The 20,363-nt window shown below is 58.4% G+C and overlaps 2 protein-coding genes across 4 annotated transcripts in view; one reads left to right on the top strand and one right to left on the bottom strand.

Moving 5' to 3' along the window:
- Positions 1–9,553, top strand: part of TMEM184B (transmembrane protein 184B) — a 50,284-nt gene extending 40,731 nt beyond the window's left edge. The window contains exons 6-10 of one of the 2 annotated variants that reach the window (XM_070790392.1): positions 2,332–2,423; positions 3,211–3,380; positions 3,839–4,033; positions 6,105–6,125; positions 7,183–9,553. In XM_070790392.1, coding sequence (XP_070646493.1) covers positions 2,332–2,423; positions 3,211–3,380; positions 3,839–4,033; positions 6,105–6,125; positions 7,183–7,424 — 720 coding nt within the window. In that variant the 3' untranslated portion in view covers positions 7,425–9,553. The remainder of the gene's footprint in view (positions 1–2,331; positions 2,424–3,210; positions 3,381–3,838; positions 4,034–6,104; positions 6,126–7,182) is intronic. The other variant, XM_019961797.2, reaches the window with a different exon arrangement.
- A 1,700-nt stretch (positions 9,554–11,253) lies between these two features.
- Positions 11,254–20,363, bottom strand: MAFF (MAF bZIP transcription factor F). Of its 2 annotated transcripts, none has more exons than XM_070790394.1 (3): positions 20,034–20,363; positions 13,675–13,740; positions 11,254–13,083 (listed from the first exon to the last, which is right to left on the bottom strand). In XM_070790394.1, the coding sequence occupies exons 2-3, from the start codon at positions 13,708–13,710 to the stop codon at positions 12,601–12,603; spliced, it is 519 nt and encodes a 172-aa protein (XP_070646495.1). In that variant the 5' UTR covers positions 13,711–13,740; positions 20,034–20,363; the 3' UTR covers positions 11,254–12,600. The 2 variants fall into 2 exon arrangements, with proteins under 2 accessions (XP_070646495.1, XP_070646494.1); XM_070790393.1 differs by having other exon boundaries at positions 20,030–20,362.

The raw sequence follows: 20,363 nt of genomic DNA, 5'->3' as shown, positions 1-20,363 counted from the left end.
GACCTGCAGGGAAAGAGTTCACACTGTCCTGGCTTCAGGGTGGGGCCTCTGAGAGCCTTTGTTTACTAGTGCTGGCCCAGCTGTGACTCTCTGCCTTCTTCTTGGAGGATCAGATTGTGTACGAAGTGTTGACGCCAGATCACTAGCTTCGTTGCCTTGTCGGAAATTACTCCCCAGCCTTGTGGGCCCAGATGTTCCGCTGCTGGTCCTGGAGGTGGCGGGGACAGGTAGTCAAAGGCGAGAACTAAAGAAACCTCTCACCCTTTGCCCTTGGAGAGAGGACACCGCGGCTTTGTCATCAGGGCCACCGTCTGGGTCTGAATCCTCTGCCGCTTCAGCCAACACCCCCCCATGCTTTGGTTTCCTTATCTGTACCCTGGGGGTGATGACAGACTTACGTCAAGGGGCTGTCCGGAGCACCACATGAGCTGAGCCAGGGCAGCACCAGCGCTTATTTCGGACATGCTGCTGACCCTCCCCAAAGGTGCTGATCCCACTTCCTTGAGGGGGTGGGGGGCAGCAGGGTTTGTGGGCATCACCCATCTAACCCCACCATGTGCGCCTCTCCTCTTGGCAGCCCTGCAGCTCAGCTCGCCCTGGCCTCCCCTGCAAACCTCACTCGAGCCCCTCTCGGATCAGAAACTTAGGGTTCCACAGGTTACTTTCTCTGCTCTGAGGTCCTTGCCCCATTTGGAACCACAGCAGCTTAGCCTTTGAAAGCTAATCCCACCTCCCCAAGCAGGACTTTGTGGCAGACATTTATTGGGTTTCTAGAGAGTGGTAAATGGCAACCCACTCCAGTGTTCTTGCTTGGAGAATCCCAGGGATGGGGGAGCCAGGTGGGCTGCCGTCTGTGGGGTCGCACAGAGTCAGGCACGACAAGTGACTTAGCAGCAGCAGAGAGTGGTAATGGCACCCCACTCCAGTACTCTTGCCTGGAAAATCCTATGGACGGAGGAGCCTGGTAGGCTGCAGTCCATGGGGTCGCTAAGAGTCGGACACGACTGAGCGACTTCCCTTTCACTTTTCACTTGCATGCATTGGCGAAGGAAATGGCAACCCACTCCAGTTTTCTTGCCTGGAGAATCCCAGCGATGGGGGAGCCTGGTGGGCTGCTGTCTATGGGGTCGCACAAAGTCAGACATGACTGAAGCGACTTAGCAGCAGCAGCAGCAGAGAGTAGTAAAGTGAAAGTTGCTCTGTCGTGTCCAACTCTTTGCAACCCCATGGACTGTACAGTCCATGGAATTCTCCGGCCAGAATACTGGAGTGGGTAGCCTTTCCCTTCTGGGGATCATCCCAGCCCAGGGATTGAACCAGGTCTCCCACATTGCAGGCGGATTCTTTACCAACTGAGCCACCAGGGAAGCCCAAGAATACTGGAATGGGTAGCCTATCCCTTCTCCAGGGGACCTTCCTGACCCACGAGTCAAACGCAGGTCTCCCGCATTGCAGGTGGATTCTTTACCAACTGAGCTACCAGGGAAGCCCGTAGAGAGTGGTGCTTCTCGTGATTACATGGGCACTGCAGCTCCCCTCGGCATTTACTGGGGCCTCTGGAGGGACTTGTGAAAACTCTACTGAGGGCTCCTTTCAGTGGCAGAGGCCTCTGCTGAGTGCTCAGAGGTGGGAGACTTCCAAGGGCAGCCTGTGTGGTCTTGTGCTTCAGTCCCTGCACAGCGACCCTGCCTCAGGGGCTGGTTACAACCGTCCTTCATGCACCACCACTCAGAGGCTGAGTGACTGCCCCCTTGAGCTTCCGCAGTGGGTAGTTGATGAGGCCAGAATTCAGACTCAGTCGGGACTCCAGGCCTTTCTTGGGCTTTGGGCTACTTCCTATTTTGGGGTCATCCCCATCGTCAATAAAACCCCAGCTCAACATAAATCCTAGACCCAGGCCCAGAGCATGGGGCAGAGGGCCAGACCTGGGGTGGACGAGGAGGCCCTCACCCACCCAGAGTGGGAGGCCTGCTCCCCACTGCCGCCTGTACACCAGCACTTAACCCCTCGCCCTTGTCTGCTGTCTGCCCCTGGGCCGAGCTCGTGCCCCTGGCTGCCCCCTCTGCCAGTCCTCCCATCTTAGCATGTTCAGTGGTCTGTCCTGTGGAATCTCTGTCTCTGTGTCTCCTCCATTCTTCCTTCACACCCGTCTTCGCACGCAGCCGCGTTGCCCTATTACTGCCTCGTGTCTTCTGCAGACAGCAGTTCCACGGGGGCAGGACAGTGGGTCTCTCCCATCCGCTGGCTTCTGGCACCAGCCCAGCTGGCCAGAGGAGGTGCTGCTTCCGTGGTCCGTGTGCTCAGCCTTGACTCTTGCCTTATCCCCAACAGGCCACCCTGCAGTTCTGCGTGGTGAAGCCGCTCATGGCCGTCAGCACCGTGGTCCTCCAGGCATTTGGCAAGTACCGGGATGGTGACTTTGAGTAAGTGGCGGGTCCCCTCCTCCGAGGTGCGTGTGGGGAGGAATGGGCAGCTCTGCCCAGAGGCTCAGGCTCTGGCTGAGGGAAGCGGTGGCCGCAGACTGGCCCCATGCCTGTGTCTGTCGTCCGAGTGGAGGGCAAGCCTGACCCCATCTGTCCTCACGCCTCTCTGCACCCCTGAGTTGCCAGGGCCGGAGCCTGGCAGTGGTGCCATCACACTTGGCCCCGCCTCTGACAGAGGAGCATCTGTCAGACAGTGGGGCCCCTGGGGGGAGGGGGGCAAGAAGGGACAGTGACCATTCCCGGGTAGGGGACGAGAGAGCCATATCCCTGAGATCCCCAGCTCGAGTCTCTTCTGCATGGATTGACACACATGCCCCACTTGAGGGTTTAGTGAACATGACTGTGTGTCTAGGCCCTGAGCTTGCACACACACCCCCTGTAACCCTGCACGACAGTCCCCGGGGGTCGGTGAGCAAACAGAGGCTCAGAGGGAATGTAACGTGGCTCAAGTGAAAAGAGCCAAGCCAGGTTCTGTCCCTTGGACCATCAGCTGAGACCCTGCCCCCGAGGCCGCCTGGAGTCCTCTGCCAGGAGCGTGGGCAGTGGAGCAGCAGGTGGCAAGGCTCACCAGTGCCCTGCCCACTTCTATCAGTGGCTTGGGGAGCACTGCCCAGGGAGCCTTCTGAGAGCCATGTGAAGGGGCATGCGGGCAGGGCAAAGGGGGAAGGAGGCCCCTTGTCGCTCAGAAGGGTCTGTTCAAACCCAAGAATGTCCCCGGTTCCCGCAGCGTCACCAGCGGCTACCTCTACGTGACCATCATCTACAACATCTCCGTCAGCCTGGCCCTCTACGCCCTCTTCCTCTTCTACTTTGCCACCCGGGAGCTGCTCAGCCCTTACAGCCCTGTCCTCAAGTTCTTCATGGTCAAGTCTGTCATCTTTCTTTCCTTCTGGCAAGGTGAGCCTCCTCCCGGCCCCTGCGAGGCCAGCCTGTGCCTCCCTGTCCCCTCAGCCTCGTCCTCTGCCTCCTGCTCACCATCCCCAGTGCCCCGAAGGCCTGGGCCATGGGGTTGCCATGGGCGATCCTGGCTGGAGCTCAAAGGGACCTCTGTCCACTGAGCACCTGTGGAGCATGAAGTCTGGGCCCCCAGGGCCTTTCACTGGAGCCAGGAGCTTTGGCGGGATTGCTTCCTGGACAAAGGGATCTCAGGGTTGGTGTCCAGCCAGGACCTGGGGGGTAGTTTCCTCAAGGCTCCGGCTTGTGTCAACAGCCCCACCCAATAGGAGTAGCTGTACACCCCGCTTTCATCCTCCCGGGGGCGTGTGGCACTGGGACGCTATGTGGAGGGAAAAGGAGAAGGGGATCCAGTCTTGGGCTCGAGGCCCATGGCGCCCCTTCCACACCTCCCCTTCCAGGCATGCTCCTGGCCATCCTGGAGAAGTGCGGGGCCATCCCCAAGATCCACTCGGCCCGCGTGTCGGTGGGCGAGGGCACCGTAGCTGCTGGCTACCAGGACTTCATCATCTGCGTGGAGATGTTCTTTGCAGCTCTGGCCCTGCGGCATGCCTTCACCTACAAGGTCTATGCCGACAAGAGGGTGGACGCACAAGGTATGAGCCAGGGTCCTAGAGTCGACCCCCGACCCCCCACCAGCTGGAAGAGTGCTTCCCGGCCCTGCCCCCCGGCCCCTCCTGCCTCCCAGGGTCTTTCCGGTATTGATGGATCAGGAGGTCAGGAGGGGACCCTCGGTGTAGGAAAGGGGCCACAGAGGTCCAGGCACCCCTGCCCCCAGTTACAAGGTGTCGATGGGGGTGGGGACTGGTCCTGGAAGTTGGTGGGGGTGAGGACTGGTCCAAGAGACCCCTGGTCTCTTGCAGCAGGTCTGGAGTATGGAACCCTGAGATGATAAAGCACAATATCCCCATGGGAAGGCCAGGACAGAGACCCTGGGTTAAACAGATTCCTAAGTTCCTGATATTGAACAGCATTATCCATTTTGTCCTGTATTTCCTTGTCTCTAAAGCTTTTTTTTTAACCTGCTTACTTCTAAGAAACAGACTCGGATGGTAATAGCTTTTAACAGCTTTCTTTTTACACCTGCTAATCTTCGCTTTGTTAGAACAGCGGTTGGCAACCCCAGTTGTATATTAAGATGCCCTGGAGACACTCACCCTCAGAGATTCTGCAGTACTGGCCCTTGGGTTGGGCCCGGCAGGAAGTGCCGACAGCTCCCCAGGCAATTCTAACATGCTCTCAGGAAAAGCAGGGGCTGGGGCTGCCTCTGGCTGCTGCTAGGCAGAGAGGGGAGGCTTGGGACGAGGAGGAAGAGGCTGGCAATGCCTGAACCAGCTCGCCCCTCGAGGAGGCAGGAGGGTCTGGGGAGGAGGAAGTCTCCTGGTCTAACACATCTACCCACGGGGTTGGTTGCTGCCAGCTCTTTGTGTGTGTGGCTGAAGGCCCATGGCCCACTTGCCTAGGCTCACCACCTGTGCCCACCATGGGCTCACTGGGCATGCTGAGCTGAGTGTAGAAACACTGGCCTGGCCTTTGCAGGGCTCCTCAGGGGCCCCCTCCCACCCTACTTGTCTTGTGCTTTCCCTGGTTGAGAAGGGGCCTTAAAAACCTGCGGCTGCTGTAGGTGTATGGACTGAATCACCTCCAGGCCTCTCAACTCCTGGGCAGCTGATTACGTTCACCCAACACACTTGCTGCCTGGGCATTCTCCATCCTTTTTCCGGTTCGGATTCTACGCTTAGTGCCAGAGGGGCTGTGCTGGCCAGGGCTCACCGCTGCTGGCTGGCATCCCACCCGCTTCCCATCAGTTGGAAGAGATGTGGCCAGCACTGTCCCAGTGTCGAGGGCAATGTCCCTGGGACCTGGTCACCCTGGTGCCTGGAGCCTAAGGTTGTGGCCGAGAACCCTTTCTAGACCATTAAGGTCTAACATGGTTTAAGGCCCTGCTTCTGTGGCCCTCCCCACAGAGGCTCTCCGCGGTCACCTGGGCTCTCTTCTTGCCCACTGCCCCGAGACACATCCACCCCCAGCCAGAAGCAGTGTGGCCAGGCATCCAGCTCTAGCAAGGACCCCAGCCCAGCCCAGGGAAGCTGCTGCATGCCCTCGACCACCACTGTGCGGGTCCTAGGCCGCTGTCCACCTGTTAACCACAGCGCCTGGCCTCTCTCAGCCCCCATCAGAGTTGGGTGCAAAGCCAGCTCTGTGGTGTGGTCTGTACCTGTCAAACGCCCTCTCCTCCACGCCCCATATATGAAGTGTTGCAAGGTTGGCAACGCACGTAACCCAGGCTCAGGATTTCTGGCCAAGCGTGAAGAGAAGGGGTGGGGGGGGGGTCCCTCCTCAGGTGCAGAGGTTGAGCTCCGACCAGCATTCTGGGTGTCCACTCTTTGTCCCCCAGCAGAAGAAAGCCTGAGCCCTGAAGGAGGAGTCTCCTAGATGGACAGAACTGCCCCCCTGCCCAGGCCTGGAGGGGCAGTGGGGCCACCTGAGTGCCAGCTGGGGTAGGGGGTGGGCGGGACCTGGGGTGGGGCGGGCAGTGTATGCGGTGAGGGGCCAGCCTCGGTGATGGGCGTGAGGTGTTCACTCAGCTGTCTCTTGTCTTCTGTTTCTCTGGCTCCCCTCCCTCCCCCACTGCCCTGCTTTTGCCCCGGGTTTGGCCTCGGGCAGTGCCAACATACGGCCCTTACGGTAGGTTCCACTCTGTCTGTACGTCTGTCCTGCACGCCAGTCCTGTCACCAGCATGAGTCTCTCCCTAGCTCCTTCTCTGTGTCCCCGTCTCCTCCCACACAAGCACCCCTGGGTGCGGAGAGCGCCTACCAAGGGCTGCCCTCTGTAGAGCTTGCCTGCTTCATCCTGTCTCTCATTGTCCTGGAACATGCCCTGTGCATTCTGGGGGCACAGTGCTCGTTGATGGGGAATTGGGGCATTTGGTTCTGTTCTGTGGCAAAGAATGCCAAGGGGGAAAGGGCACGCGAATTTGGGTCTGAAGACTGGGGCCAGGGTGGGGCTCGCCCCTTAGGTCTCAGTTGGGGGCCTGGGCCATCTCTGCCCCCGCTTCCTCCCTGAGCCCTTGAGGACAGTATGTTAGGGAATTAGGAGGAAGAAATAAAGAACCCGCCTGCCAGTGCAGGAGACATAAGAGATGCAGATTCAATCCCTGGGTCAGGAAGATCCCCTGGAGAAGGAAATGGCCACTCACTCCAGTAATCTTGCCTGGTAAATCCCATGGACAGAGGAGCTTGGCGTGCTACAGTCCATGGGGTTGCCAAGAGTTGGACACAACTGAGCGATCAAGCACCTCAATGCAGGGTCGCCCCCCTCCAGAGCCAGTATGTCTGCTCTGCTGTGGGTCCAGGCCCCCGTCGGCCTGTTTGGGTGGAGCGGGCCCCTGGTCTCCTCTCCAGAGTGAAGGGGAGCATCCCACAGGCCTGGGCCCTCTCCCCCAACTCCCTGGGGTCCTTGGGCTCATGCCTGCAGCACCCCAGTCTCCACCCCAGCTCCCTTCCCCACTCCCAGACACCCCCCACTGCCCCCCGCCCTGTGGCTCTTGACTGTCTCCCTTAGGGGTGCCCTGCAGCCAAAGGAGCCGTTCCTTTGCTCATCCTTTCTCGTGTCCAGGACCCTGTTCTCTGTCCCAAGAGGGGTTGGTTAGATGACACACACTTGGGACCAGGGGCGGGGGCCTAGCTGCCTTGCACCCCGCTGCCCAGACCCCTCACCCTGCCTCCCGCCTCCTCCCCACAGGCCGCTGTGCCCCCATGAAGAGCATCTCCAGCAGCCTCAAGGAGACCATGAATCCTCACGACATTGTGCAGGACGCCATCCACAACTTCTCGCCTGCCTACCAGCAGTACACGCAGCAGTCCACCCTGGAGCCCGGGCCCACCTGGCGCGGGGGCGCCCACGGCCTCTCTCGCTCCCACAGCCTCAGCGGCGCCCGCGACAACGAGAAGACGCTCCTGCTCAGCTCCGACGATGAGTTCTAGGGGTGGCTGCTGCTGGCGGGGGGAAGGACTGGGCCCTTGGCCCCAGGGCAGGGTGTGCCCCGCCTCCGGCCTCACCTCCAGGCGGGGAGGCCGGCTGGCACAGCCTTGGCATCGCCCTTTAATTTATTGGACCAGAAACACTCACATATCGCTTCAAGAGGAACAGCCCGACGCCGCCATCTGCCCAGGGTACGGCCCAGGCTCACCCAGGAGCCTTCAGGAATATTTATACAAGGCCACGGCTCTACCGCCTGGACCACGGGGAGAGGATGGTGGGAGCAACTCCCCGTGCCCCTGCGGCTCGTCCTGTGAGGACCAGCTATGCCCAGGCCCCGACGCTTGTGTTGTGGACCAGCGGCTGACACCTTCTCAGCCCCTCACCCTTCTCCCCCAGATGTAAACCCCTCCCCCAAACACCGTGCAATACTCTCTCCCCTGGGCTCCCGCCTGCTCCCAACCCTGCCCCTCTGGTCCCATGCTAGATTAGCCTCACGTGGGTGGGAGGAGGAGGCACGGATGCTCTCTGCGGACCCTCCTCCCGACCCAGGCCTGCCTGGCATGCTGCAGGGATCAGAGCCAGACACCAAGAGCCATGGGTCCCACCTCGGAGGGCGCCTGGGCGTCCTCCGGGGCTGCCCCTTCTGCCTGCCTCACGCCCCTTCCCCTGGGCCTGCTGAGGAGCCAGCAGTCCACACTGCCCTCCCACGAGGGGTCCTTCTTGAGAGCGTATTGAGCAGAGCCCTTGCATCCCAGCTACTCAAAGGGTCAGGGGCTCCCAGCCCTCCTTCCTCTGCTGGATCCTCGTCTCTCCCTGGGGCTCCTCCCTCCTGTTTCACAGGGAGGGCCTGGTCTCTGCATTGCAGACCAGCTTCCAGAGGAGGAGCAGCGCAGGCGGGAGGGATGGGGCGTGCGGCGGGGAGCCAAGAGTTGGGGGACTCCTCTCTCTGGCCCCGTATCCACACAGGACCTGGTGTCCTGCCTCATCGGCCCCACAGCCCATCTCTTCTGTGCCTTAGTCACATATGAAAGCCCCCTACCCCGCCACTGCCCCTGCCCCTGGCTGTCAGTCTGGCCCAGACACTCCCTGGGGGGCTCCCTGTTAAGCTGCTGGCACTCAGTGGATCCTGTAGTGCAGGGCCAAGTACCCTTGGACAGGCCTCAGGGGTGGCCAGGACCACCAGTCCCCCTCCCTTCACCCACCTCCACGCCCACGTGCATGGAGCCTCCCAGGGCCGGAGCCCCCAGGCAGGCCGGGCTTCCACTGGCCACTGTCTTTGGAGGAGCCTCATGATAATGGGACACAATGCATGTTCATTCAGGCAGGAGTTCCTGTCACATGAAACCCAGAGAGCACGCGGGTGTGGGCTGCACCAGCCTGGAGGAGGGGAAGGGGAAGGGGGCCCGACCCTGAGGGACCTTGGCATCTCTCAACCTTTTGGCCACTCCTGGACTGAACCATGCCAAGGTCGGGCAGAGGGTTCCATCCCAGGAGTCTTCCCCGGCCTCTTTTGGCGACCAAGCCAGCACCGGGGTTGGGGGGCACAGAGGCCAGCTCGTGGGCCCCTGTTGGATGGGCCTGGCCAGCTGGTTCCAAGCTGTGCAGGAAGGCAGCGGGTAGGTGCGGGCTGTCCACGGAGAACCTCTGGGCTGCCCCTGTCATTTGCTTTCATGAATTTGAGTCTCCTTCCAGGCCAAAGTGGGCTGCTGACTCCCTGTCCCCCACCCCCGTCTTTGCCTGCTCTGGCCGCTGGCCGCTTGCAAGGTGGACGGGAGGTGCCCATGACAGGGAGCTAGCAGCCCTCAGGGAGATGGGGGCCGGGAACGCGTGCCCAACCACTCCACCCCTCCTTCCTAGGATGTGTAGCCTACCTTGTCTTTTTATTTTTTTTTTAATTTTTTTTTCCCGATCGAGTAGCTCTTTGTATATAAAAAATACTTGAAAAATTAATTGTATGATGTATGAGAAGACAGAGTCCCCTAGTTTTGTAGCTCGTGTATGACTGCCATGAGTTCCACCAGAAAGCCGCTCTATTTTGGTCTCTGTGACATTTTAAATGCGTGACAGAAGTGAGCAAATACAGTGAGAAAGAAATATATATATGAGATAATATAGATTGTATTGAAATCTCCTCTGCTGGTGGGTGAGATTTTTTTCCCCCCCCAGCTCCCGTGTATGTGTGTTTGGGGGTGGGTTTAGTGGTTGTGGGTTCAAAGGTGTCCTAGAAAACCCTCTTCTGTCTGGGTTGTAGGTATAAGTGATGGGGGGGGTCACATTGCCAGACTGAAATTGGGGTCCAAGTCCCCGTTGGACAGAGTGTCTCCCCCTCTTCTGGCCAGTGGGACATTGGTCACTAGGATCCACCCACCTCAACACCCAGCAGCGGGTTGATGCCTCATGCCAGCTTCAGTCAACCAGCTAAATGGCGTGCACCCTCCAGCAGCCCCATTCCTGCAGGTGTCTCCCTGGGGTTTAAAGAATTTCCTACGATCCTCATGCCTCCTAGTCTATCGCCATGCCTCCAGGAGCCCACCCTCCACCCTGGGACCCAGGGCAGGAGGCCTGGAGCAGGGCCTGCCCAGTAGTGGGCATGTGCCAGACACCTGGCACCTTCCTGCCACCGCTGCATGCCTTCTGTGGCCTGGCCCGGCTGACAGGGGCGCTCAGGAATGTGGCGTGGGCGGGGGAAATTCCCAGCCCGCCACCCTCCACTCAGTCCCCCGCACGCCTTCCTGCTCTCCTTTCTGCAGGCCTGGGCTCAGTGTCTCGGCATCAGGATCCTGGACCCCAGCCTGAGAGGGGAGAAGGGCCTGTGGGCCCACCCAGCCCGTGTGGTCTGGCCCTTTCCCAGCTTTCAGATCCTCCCCAGAAGCATCCTTCTAGCCCGGCCATCCCTCCATACCCAGCCACATGGAACTCCTCCTCCTGGCCATCAGGTGCTCTGGGGTAAGCGTTCACTCTGCCTGCGGAAGCTTACAGCCCCTGGCATCCCCAGTGTTTGCCACACATATAACCTTACACTTCTTGAGTTGTACAGATGGGTAAACTGAGGCTGCAAGCAGTGACATGAGACATTGAAGGTCATACAGCTAGAGAAAAACACACCCCAATTTCCCTGACCCCTGGACCACAGAACACTCCTTCCCACGGTGCCCCGGAAGCACTGGCAGATTGGATTAAATTAACAGGGAAGTCTGGCATGCTGAAGTCCGTGGGGTTGCAAAAAGTCAGACACTACTCAGTGACTGAACAACAGCAACAGCAGGGAGTTTGGGGCCTAGGTTGAGACCCAGGGTTGCATTCTAGGCCTGCAGGCTGGGGGTGAGGAAGTCACTTCTCTCTCTGCCTCCCTGTGCCTTTCCGGAACATGAGGAAAATATTTTTTATTTGGCTGTAGAAAGTCAGACCTCAATGTGAAAGTACAATTCCTCTTAAACTGGGGAATTTTCCTCTCTGGGTGGGACTGTTTATTTGCTGACGGGATGCCCAGGGAATTTAACCCTACATTTCGTTGTTCGCCTGGCTTTGCCTTCCCCAGGGAGGCTCCCTGGCTCCAGGCACCCAGATGGAAGGACAAAACCCTGTCTGGTTCCCACCTCCACCCTACATCCCCTTTCAACCCCACCAACCCACCCTACCCCAGCGCAAGCCCAGGTGCTAGAGTTAGTGATGGGTCACAGTTTCTTCATCTGCAAATTGGAGGAAACGCTCCCACCCAGCAGAGGGTTCTGCCTGGGACTGAAAGCAGAATCCATCTTGGGGCCCACATTCAGAACCCACCCCCGCAAAAAAAATAAAAAAAATCATAAACCAGGACACATACTTCTAAACTGTGGAAAAAGAGAACTTGACTTTATTCAGGAAGTCTACAAAATACAGAAGGCGGATAACTCGCTTACTGTAAGTCAGAAAAATAAATAAATTCTGGGGGCCGGGCACTTTTCTTTTAAAACACATTTTTTGGTTGTTTTGCTATCCGGCTTTCCCTAAATATAAGATAAAATGTGTTTTATTTGCAGATATAAAATATAAAGTCCAGCTCAGGACTGCACGCCACATTTCCCAGGCAGTGGGCGCTAGGCCTCAGGCTGGGGAGAATAACTTAGATTCGTGCAATAAATAAACAGCGCGAAGGGGCAGCTGTCTAACAGGGAAAGGGGAGGGGCTGGGGCCAGACTTCCCAGGAGAATAGCAGTCAATGGCAGTGACCCGCCCCCACCCAAAAGGATGGACAGGTCGGACCCTTCCCTTTTTAAGGACCCCTATCCCAGGGTTCAGAACAGTAGGATCTGTCTTCTCATCTCCCCACCTGCCTCTGTGGTCACTTCCTTTGTCCCCTTTCTCTTTGGCCAGCTCCCTAGGTTCAGGGAGAGCCCAGGACAGAGTCAGGCCAGCTCCTTCCCTCTCTTCCATCTGTATCACCTACTCTTTCCCTCTACTTCTCTTCACCTGATTCACAGAGAGCTACCACGGAGGCCCTTGCATCACCTTTTCAGGCCCCGACCACTGTCCCCCTGACCACGGCTGGAATCTCAGGGCAGCAGTGGAAAGACACGGTTCCAGCTTAACCGCTAAGCATATGTGGCCTTGGGCATTGTCAGGTCCGCTGGAGGCCTGTTTTCCCATCTGTGAATTGGGCTTCACTAGTTGATTTCTAATGAGTCTTCCAGCTCTGGAGGGCCAGGCATCCAGGCCCAAAGCAGAGGCAGGAACATCAACTTTCCAGCTGGACAATCCTACCAGAGGCATGCGGGGTCAAGTCTAGTTTTGTATCGTGGAGGGTGGGGACGGGCCGATGGCACGATCTGAGCAAACAGTTACAAAATGAGGGGTGGCCATCTTCCCTTCTATGGCCCTTCTCTAATCAGCTTTGTATCCCATCCTCCCAAACTAAGAAGGCTGACGTTTTTAGGAAACGCCAGACCTCGACCTCACCCGACTTCCTATCTCACCAAAGTTGCCCCTCCCCGGGGCCATTAGGTCCCAGTTTCAGAGATCGCACGAGGAAGACAGGATCTGGGGAGGGAACGTGTGTTCACCACGGGGGGAGCTGGTGGCTGCAGAGAAATGGCACTTAGAGACAGAGGCGGCGCTTAGGCACTTAGGGATGGCAGCTGGGGTCGGAGGGGCGTGGTTTGGGGAATGGGCGTGGGTGGAAAGAGCGGGTCTCAGCGAGCACTAGGAGCAGGCGGCGGGGGCGGGGCCGGGGGCGGGGCCCGGGCCGGAGGCGGGGCCCGGGCCAGGGGCGGGGCCCGGGCCGGGGCTCGGGGCCGACTTGACGATAGTGATGACGCTGGCCGGCGCCACCAGCGCCGCGGGCCCGCGGGCGGCGGCCACCGAGCGCGCGAAGCCCTGCAGCGCCTCGCACTTGCCGCGCAGCGCGTCGAGCTCCAAGCGCATGGCGGCGTTCTCGCGCGCCAGCTTGTCCACCTCGCGCTCCAGCTCCGACTTCTGCTTCTGCAGCTCCTCCTTCTGGCACACGCGCTTCACGCGGCAGCTGGCCGCGTAGCCGCGGTTCTTGAGTGTGCGGCGCCGCTGCTTGAGCCGCGTCACCTCCTCGGCCGAGAGCCCTCGCAGGTGCCGGTTCAGCTCGCGCACAGACAGCCCCATCAGCGCTTCGTCCGACAGGTGCGGCGTGTTTTCGCTCAGCTCACGCTTGATCTGCGGGCATGGGCGCGTGGGGAAACTGAGGCTCAGGGTCACACTCTACCCCGCGGGCCCTGAGCTCTGGACCCGGCGCGCAGCAGGTGCTGGGGTCGGCTTCCCCTCCACCGCTAGTGTTCCCCATTCCGCGCCAGGGACACTGAGCTGGTGGCTGGACTTGCTCCAAGACTCCGAAAGGGAGCAGGAATCCCCAAAGGGAAAACCGGGAGAGATCGGGATCTGGATACAAAAGGAGCCACCCTAGAGCTCAGTCCGGATTCTAACCCAGCGACTCGGCCTGGACTCAGCCAGAAAAACCCAAGAAAGCACCTTTAAAGTCCAACAGTTCCTTGGACGTTGTCCTCATGGGGAAGTAGGTCCAAAGAGGGAAGTGACCTGCCCTGGGGTACACAGCCTATGGCCAGAGCCCAGGCCTGCTGTTTCCCAGCCAGGCGGGGCCTGGAAAAGCCCATGAATGGCTTCATGAATGACTGATGTCTGCTGAGCCCCTCTTGGGGATTCTAGGAACTGAAGGGGAAGTTGGGATGGGAGCTCAGCCTGGGCAGGGAGGGAGGGGAGGACTGGAGACAATAAGGGCTGCCTTCTCACCTTCAGCGCTTTGCTGGATAAGGGATCCACAGACATGTTCGCAGAAGGTACCCTCTGGGCTAAGACCTAGCGGAGAGAGGAGACCAAGGTCAGTTTTTCTCCCACTTGGAATAAAATCCAAACACTACTATCTTCACATTCAAGGCCCCTGCTCTCTTAGAATTCATCTCATACCACTTTCCTTGGCCCCAGTGGTCCAGCTACAGTGGCCTCATTGAATGGTTCATTCCAGCCTCAGGGCCTTTGCACTTGTTGTTCTCTTTACTTTTCTCTTTCTTTTTATCTCCCCAAAGACTCTTCATCATTTAGATCTTTGCTCAGTACTACCTTTTCAGAGAGGCTAAAACTGGCTAAAACACCCCTTGTACCATATCACATAACCCCATTTACTAACCCCAAGGCTCCTCTCACACCAGGCCTGCCTCTATTCTGCCCTCCAGCCACAAGGAATTTCTTTCACTTCCTCTCACCGCATGCTTTCTTGCCTTTGGGTCACGCCAAACCTTGTGACACTTCTCCCACTCCCACTTATTTGGCAGACTCCTACTATTCAGCCTTCTGCCCTGAGCGTGGACATCTCTTCCTCCAGGAAGGCCTCCCAGACTCCTAGGACTTTTTCAGCACCGCCAACCCCAGCAGTTCTGCCCTATGTTGTCACGGTCTATTTCCTTGACTCCCCACCAGACAGGGACCTCCACAGCCAAGAACCAGGCTCAGACAGCTCTGGGTGTGAGGCTGCCAGCACAGGGGCTGGCAGGGAGCAGGCACTGGTGAGGTGTGGATTGGTGGTCTATGACACTGTCACCCAGCTTGTCAAGGTCTGAACCTCGTGCCAAGCCCAAACCCTGCTGAAGACTGTCGAGAGAAAAACCTCCTGGCCCTGCCTCCAATTCTTCCTCCTTTCTATCTGCTTCCGCAGATAGGGGTGGCACACAGATACCAGGAGGATGGGAGGGAGACGAAGGGATTCTGTCTTCATAACTGGCTCCCAGGGAGGGTATAGGAAACAAGGAAAGGAACAGTGGATTAAGGGTCGAGCCTGGTTTGAATCCCATCTCTGTTTTCTCCAGGCTGTGTGACTGTGGGCAAGCCACTCCTCCCCTCTGGGTCTCTACTTTCCCGTCTGTAGGTTGGGAACAATACCTGTCTCATAGGGTTTTGATGGAACCAAATGATACAAACGGGAGGTCAGCGAGCACCTGGGGGGTTATTAGAATTGCTGAGTCTGTCCAGGAGGGGTTGCTGCTGCTGCTGCTGCTAAGTCGCTTCAGTCGTGTCCAACTCTGTGCAACCCCATAGACGGCAGCCCACCAGGCTCCCCTGTCCCTGGGATTCTCCAGGCAAGAATACTGGAGTGGGTTGCCATTTCCTTCTCCAATGCATGAAAGTGCCTGTAGCAATTCCTGGGACATCGCTTTGACTTGGCGTCTTCTGGCTGGCCAGGGTCACACAGGAAAGGCTCTTACAGACTGTCTAGTCCCTGCCTCCTCACTTCACCCAAGGGGAGGTGGAGACCAGAGAGGGGCCCCTCTTGCCTGAAGTCACACAGCAGGTGAATGGCTGCCTTCTCCTAAATCAGGAGGTATTCTGAACACCTGTAAAGGTCCCAGGACTGAATCCTGATTGCCTTCACACCATCAGCACCCCAGTTCTCCCAACAACCCTGTGAGGTAATGGCCAGAGAAGTCAATAGAGTAGTCCAGGGTCACACAGCTAACAGTGGATAAAGCCTGGGTCTGGGGCCGCATGGAACCACATGTCTCCTCGCAGTGAGGTCCTCACAGGGCATCCTCTCTGGGCCCTGTTTCTCCACCCCTGTAAAGAGGACTTGCCTGGCTCCAAGGCTACCCAGCTCTGATGTGCCAGGATCTATGTTGGGTCTGCAAGTGTCACACAGATATCCAGGCCTCCTGGCTGCCTGTTTAGGGGGCTGGGGTGTTACGTGATGCCCAGGCAGTCTGGGCTACACAGAGAGCCTGATGGGAGAGGTGATCTAAGAGCCCGCTAGTTGCTGAGCAATATGTGGCGGGTGACCGATGCAGAACTCTGGAGGCATGGCCCCTAGGACAAGGCATTTTTCCTCTCTGGACCTTGGTTTCCTCACAAAGGGGACAATCATCATAGTGTTCGTGGGTAAAAACAAGAGGCTTAGAAAGATCAGAAGTGGCAAATGCTTGGTTTATCTCCCCACATTCCTCCCTCTACTCCTAACACGGACATCAATAATCAATTACCGCACTTTTTCTCACTGAGGTTGGACACAGCTCCTGAATCCTCCTCAACACAGCCCTCCAGAATAGGCCCAAGAGGAAACTGCTGGCCATCCCCTATACTAGATAATGGCTGAAGGTCCCATCCTCTCTGTTGGCTGTGGTTCTAGGAACTTTGGGACCCCAGGGAGGCTTTGAACCTGTTCTTGCCTCCTGTCCTCTTTCTCCTCCTGTCCTAGCCTCAGCCCCTCAAGCACATGCTACATGTCAGCTGAGGCACCCATGTTTGCCCAGGAACATCCTAGCTCAGCAGAGCCAGGCAGTCACAGAGGGAAAGTCACAAGAAGGTCACACCTCAGACTTTCAGCCCTCCAGCTTCAGACCAGGTGCTGCTGGGCTGTCAACCAAGGGGCTGGGGTCCTCCACCAGGCAGCCTTGGCCAGTCTGTTAGACCCTGGACTTGAGGCAGCAGCTGATCCAACCTCCTGGTCCTGCAACTGAAGCAACCAGGCGGCTGTTTGGTGGCAGTGGTGGATTGGAACCCTGGAGTCCCCAGCTCAGGGCTCTTCTTCAAAGCGAGCCACTGTCCTCCTCTCTCTGAAGGGGAAGAGTCGGATACGACTACGCAACCGGACTGAAGACTCCCCATGCCCCCATCCCTGCTTCTTCCCTTCCTGAGGCCAGCAGCGCTGACCTCCAGGGTCTGCAGGTTCCTAACATTCTCTGGAGGCGTGGCTTGGGGACTGACAGCCGCATTGCCCAGTCAGCAGCCACGCCCCTGGCCCCCTAGTACACTCAGAGGCATCCTGGAGACGGCCCACCCGCTGGCATGGGCTCCTCTGGCTGCTGAGCCATTTTGCTTCCTCTGTGAGGACAGAAGGAAAAAATGTGTTTTCCTGGGCCTTGGCAGCCAGCACTGGTGGAGCCTCCTCCCTGCTGGAAGGGGAGCAGAGCTGGGAGAACCCAGCACCACAGGGAAGAGGAGCCTGGGGGTCTGGCACCCACTAACACTTGCTGTGTGACTTCAGGTACACCACTCCCTCTCTCTGGGCCCAACATGCCAAACCACCAAGCCTAAGGTACCTCCTAGCACTGACAATGTCAAAAGTTTAGAGAGTCAGATTCTGGCCTGGAATGGAACTCCAAGACCACCAGCAGAGTAGAGGCCCTGGAGCAAGGGAAGGGAAATCAGGGAAGACTTCCTGGGGGCAGGGGCCTGAGAACACAAACTCAGAGACTGTCAGCCTTGACTCTCCCTCTGCTCCATGCCTAGCCCTTAAGCATTTCCTCTTTCAGCTGCACCAAGACCAAAACACCTGCTCTCTGGCGTCCAGTCTGCCTCCACCTCTGACCCCACCAGCTCTCCTCTCTGTCAGAGGGATCATTACTGACACAAACCTACAAACCTGACCATGTTCGGCCCATTTCAAAACCCTATGATGCCAGCCTCCCCTCTAGCCCATGTGGTAGGCCCTTCTGGCCACCACCACGTTCTCTCCCCACGTTCTTCCAGGATCCCTGTGCTGACAACAAACGAACTCTTACCATCCCCACACATTCCCCAAAGGCACCCACAGGGTGCGTGTGTGTAAGAGATGTCACTTGAGCCCTGCAGGATCTGCTTGCTTTGGAGAAACTGCTTCAAGAATCTTACAACCCGTGCCCAGGAGTTCTTGTTCGCCTGGGGTTCCCAGGCCTTTTTCTCTAGGTGTTGTGGAGTTTTACCAGGACACTGACCCAGGGCTCATTCATTCATTCAATCAGCAAACACCCAAGAAGCACCTACCCTGTAGGTCCCAGGCTTGGTGCTGCACCCTGAAGGACCAAAGTTGAATCAAAGCCCCTGCCCTTGAGGTCTTCACAGATGATTATCACTTGATCTGACATTCTGGCTGACTGTCACCTCCCCAGGGAAGCCTTCCTTGATTGCCCTGGCTAAGTCAGAACTGTTATTACTTTTGTAATCACAGTGACTTCCTCCTCATACCATCTATCTCAGCTGTGGTTTTGCATTTAGTTTAGTGGCTCTTTCCCCGACTTTGTTTTCCTTCCTTGACTGTAAGCTCCCAGAGGGCAGCTCTGGATCTGATTTGTTCACTATCTTATCTCTAGCATCTGGTCCTTGGTGGGCTCCATGGCAACGCAGGCTAAAAGTATTAGGACTAAGGGAGGCACAGGGGCCAAGGGAGCCCTCACTGGGTCCTGGGCCCTACTGAAGGTCCACGGGTGATTCAGTGGGAGGTTAAACCTTTTGGTACTAGCTTTCCATCTATGACTGAGTCAATCCGCCACTTCCTCCTGTTCCCTGCTCCCTAGCCCTGCTCAGGGATGTTTCCTGCCCAGTTTTGAAGATCGGCCTGCCTGATTCCTGTGCTCCTGGTGGCTACCTCCCTTACATATTCCACATATTCCTGGACAACCCTGGCCTCCGCCTGGGGCTGTTGGCTCTGTTTTCTCTTGCATGGTTCCCCTGGAAATTAAGCTGTATGTGGAGGCTGTCACACCTCCCCCAGCCCACTGCCCTTTTACCACCTTGAATGTTGCCTAGTTGCTGCTACAGATGGGGACCCAGAAGTTACCAGCTGTGGTAGCAGCTCAGAGATTCAAAGTTAAAAGATTATCTGGTCCAGCTCAATGCCCTCCCCCCTGACACCCCATGATCCTGTAGCTCTGTGGGAGGGAGGAAGAGAGGGCAGAATAGGACCAAGGAAGCCCTAAGCCCCAGCTCAGCCCTCAACATCCCTCAGCAGGGCACTGATGGAGGAGCCAGACAGGGTGAGGCAGTGGTGGGAGGGCCCAGCCCTCTCACAGTAACCCCTCCCGCACCAAGACAAGTAGTCCCACTGCCTGTTAACCAAGCCTGGCCCAAGTCCTCAACTAGCTCCTCAAGTCCAGTCATCAATAGCTCTGTCTGATTAGTGCCACTTGTGAACTGAAACCACCAGAAGGGCAGAAACGAGCTCCACCCCAACCTTGGGTTCTCACCCTTCCTGATCCAGCAGGTACAGCCATTAGAACCCAGACCAGCCAGAGGAGTAGCCACCAGAGAAAGGAAGCCTGGTATCCCTTCCTACCTCCAACCTTTGCCGTGTTCCCGGCCCCCCATACTACCCCCACCCCCTCACCCCCGCCCTTCCTGTTTCTTCTGTGACTGAGGGGCTGGGTAGCCCCCTGGATGAAGAAGAGTCGGAGGGGAGAGTCTGTCTTCCCCAGGCAGTCAGAAAACCTGGGGACAAGGACCTGAACACCAGCCTACTTTGTTGCCAGACCCACCGGGGTGATGGAGCCAGGGGTGGCCCCTTCACCTCGTTCCCCGGGGAAGCCCGGTGGGATCTTTGATATTTTGCCCCACCCCGTAGCTGAAGGCACCGCAGTCACGTGGCTGCGGTCCTGGGAAACTCCGGGGAGAGCAAGGGCCTGGCGGCCACCGGCTGGTGGGAAAGGGACAACCCGGGAGAGAATTCCCAGACCCTTGTGACTATGGACTGGGCCATTTCTTTCGCTTCTTCTTTTATTCCTGTGGTCACGCTCTTTCGGAGGTACGGTCCGCTGGTTATACAGGCCCCGCCTGGGAGCGTTCGGACACACACACACACACACACACACACACACACACACACACACACACACACACACTCTCACATTCCCCAAGGTACGCGGCGCAAGCACGCACCGGGCAGGATACCCAGGACGCTGGCCAGGGAACACACACGCACTCCCGCCCGCCCTCGGACGTAAACAAACCGCGCACGCTCGGCCTGCGGGCACCGGTCCAGGGACTGTTCTCACCGAGTCACGTACTTGCACACACCGCCCCCGGCCCCGCCTGGGCGGACGCTGACGCTCGCCAGCCCGCGCTGCCCCTTCCTGCCCGACTTCACCGCCTCTCGGCCCGCGCCCCCAAAAGGGGCCCATTAACCCCGCACCCCGCCAAGTTCGTTTCGGCCGCGTCTCGGTCCCACAGGACCTCCGCCGCTTCCCCCCCACCCCACCCCCACCTCGACACCCTCCCAAGCCAGCAGTCCGGGCGAGGGATCCACGGTGGCACCGACTGAGTCGGGCCCGGCGCCCCGGCCCAGGCATGTTCCAGGAGCGCGGAGACCCTGCCACCCCCTGGCCCTGCGCGCTCGTCCCGCGACCCTCACCCGCCTCTCGTCTTGCTTCGCCTGGCGTCCCTGGCACGCACGGGGTCCCGCTGCCGTCTGAGCTGCTCTCCTCTGCCCACGCCTCGGTCAGCCTCCCCCTCCGGTCCCGACCGCGGGTCGCTCAGAGCCCGGATCGCCGGAGCGATGCGCCGAGTTTTGTTGTGGGGCGGGCAGCGCTGGGGGCCGCGCCGAGTTGTAAGGCGAGCTTCCCGGAATTACTCACTCACAGGATTCCTTTCATTCATAAAAACCCAGTCATACGGTGACGTCACCGCCCCGGCCGCCCCCCGGCCCCAGAGCGGCCTCCCGGCTCCCCAGCCCCGCCCCTGGCCGG

The sequence above is a fragment of the Bos indicus genome, chromosome 5 (genome assembly GCF_029378745.1).
Source record: "Bos indicus isolate NIAB-ARS_2022 breed Sahiwal x Tharparkar chromosome 5, NIAB-ARS_B.indTharparkar_mat_pri_1.0, whole genome shotgun sequence".
NCBI classification, from domain to species: domain Eukaryota; kingdom Metazoa; phylum Chordata; class Mammalia; order Artiodactyla; family Bovidae; genus Bos; species Bos indicus.
Note: the sequence above shows the minus strand (reverse complement) of the source record. Positions and strands in the feature narration are given on the sequence as shown.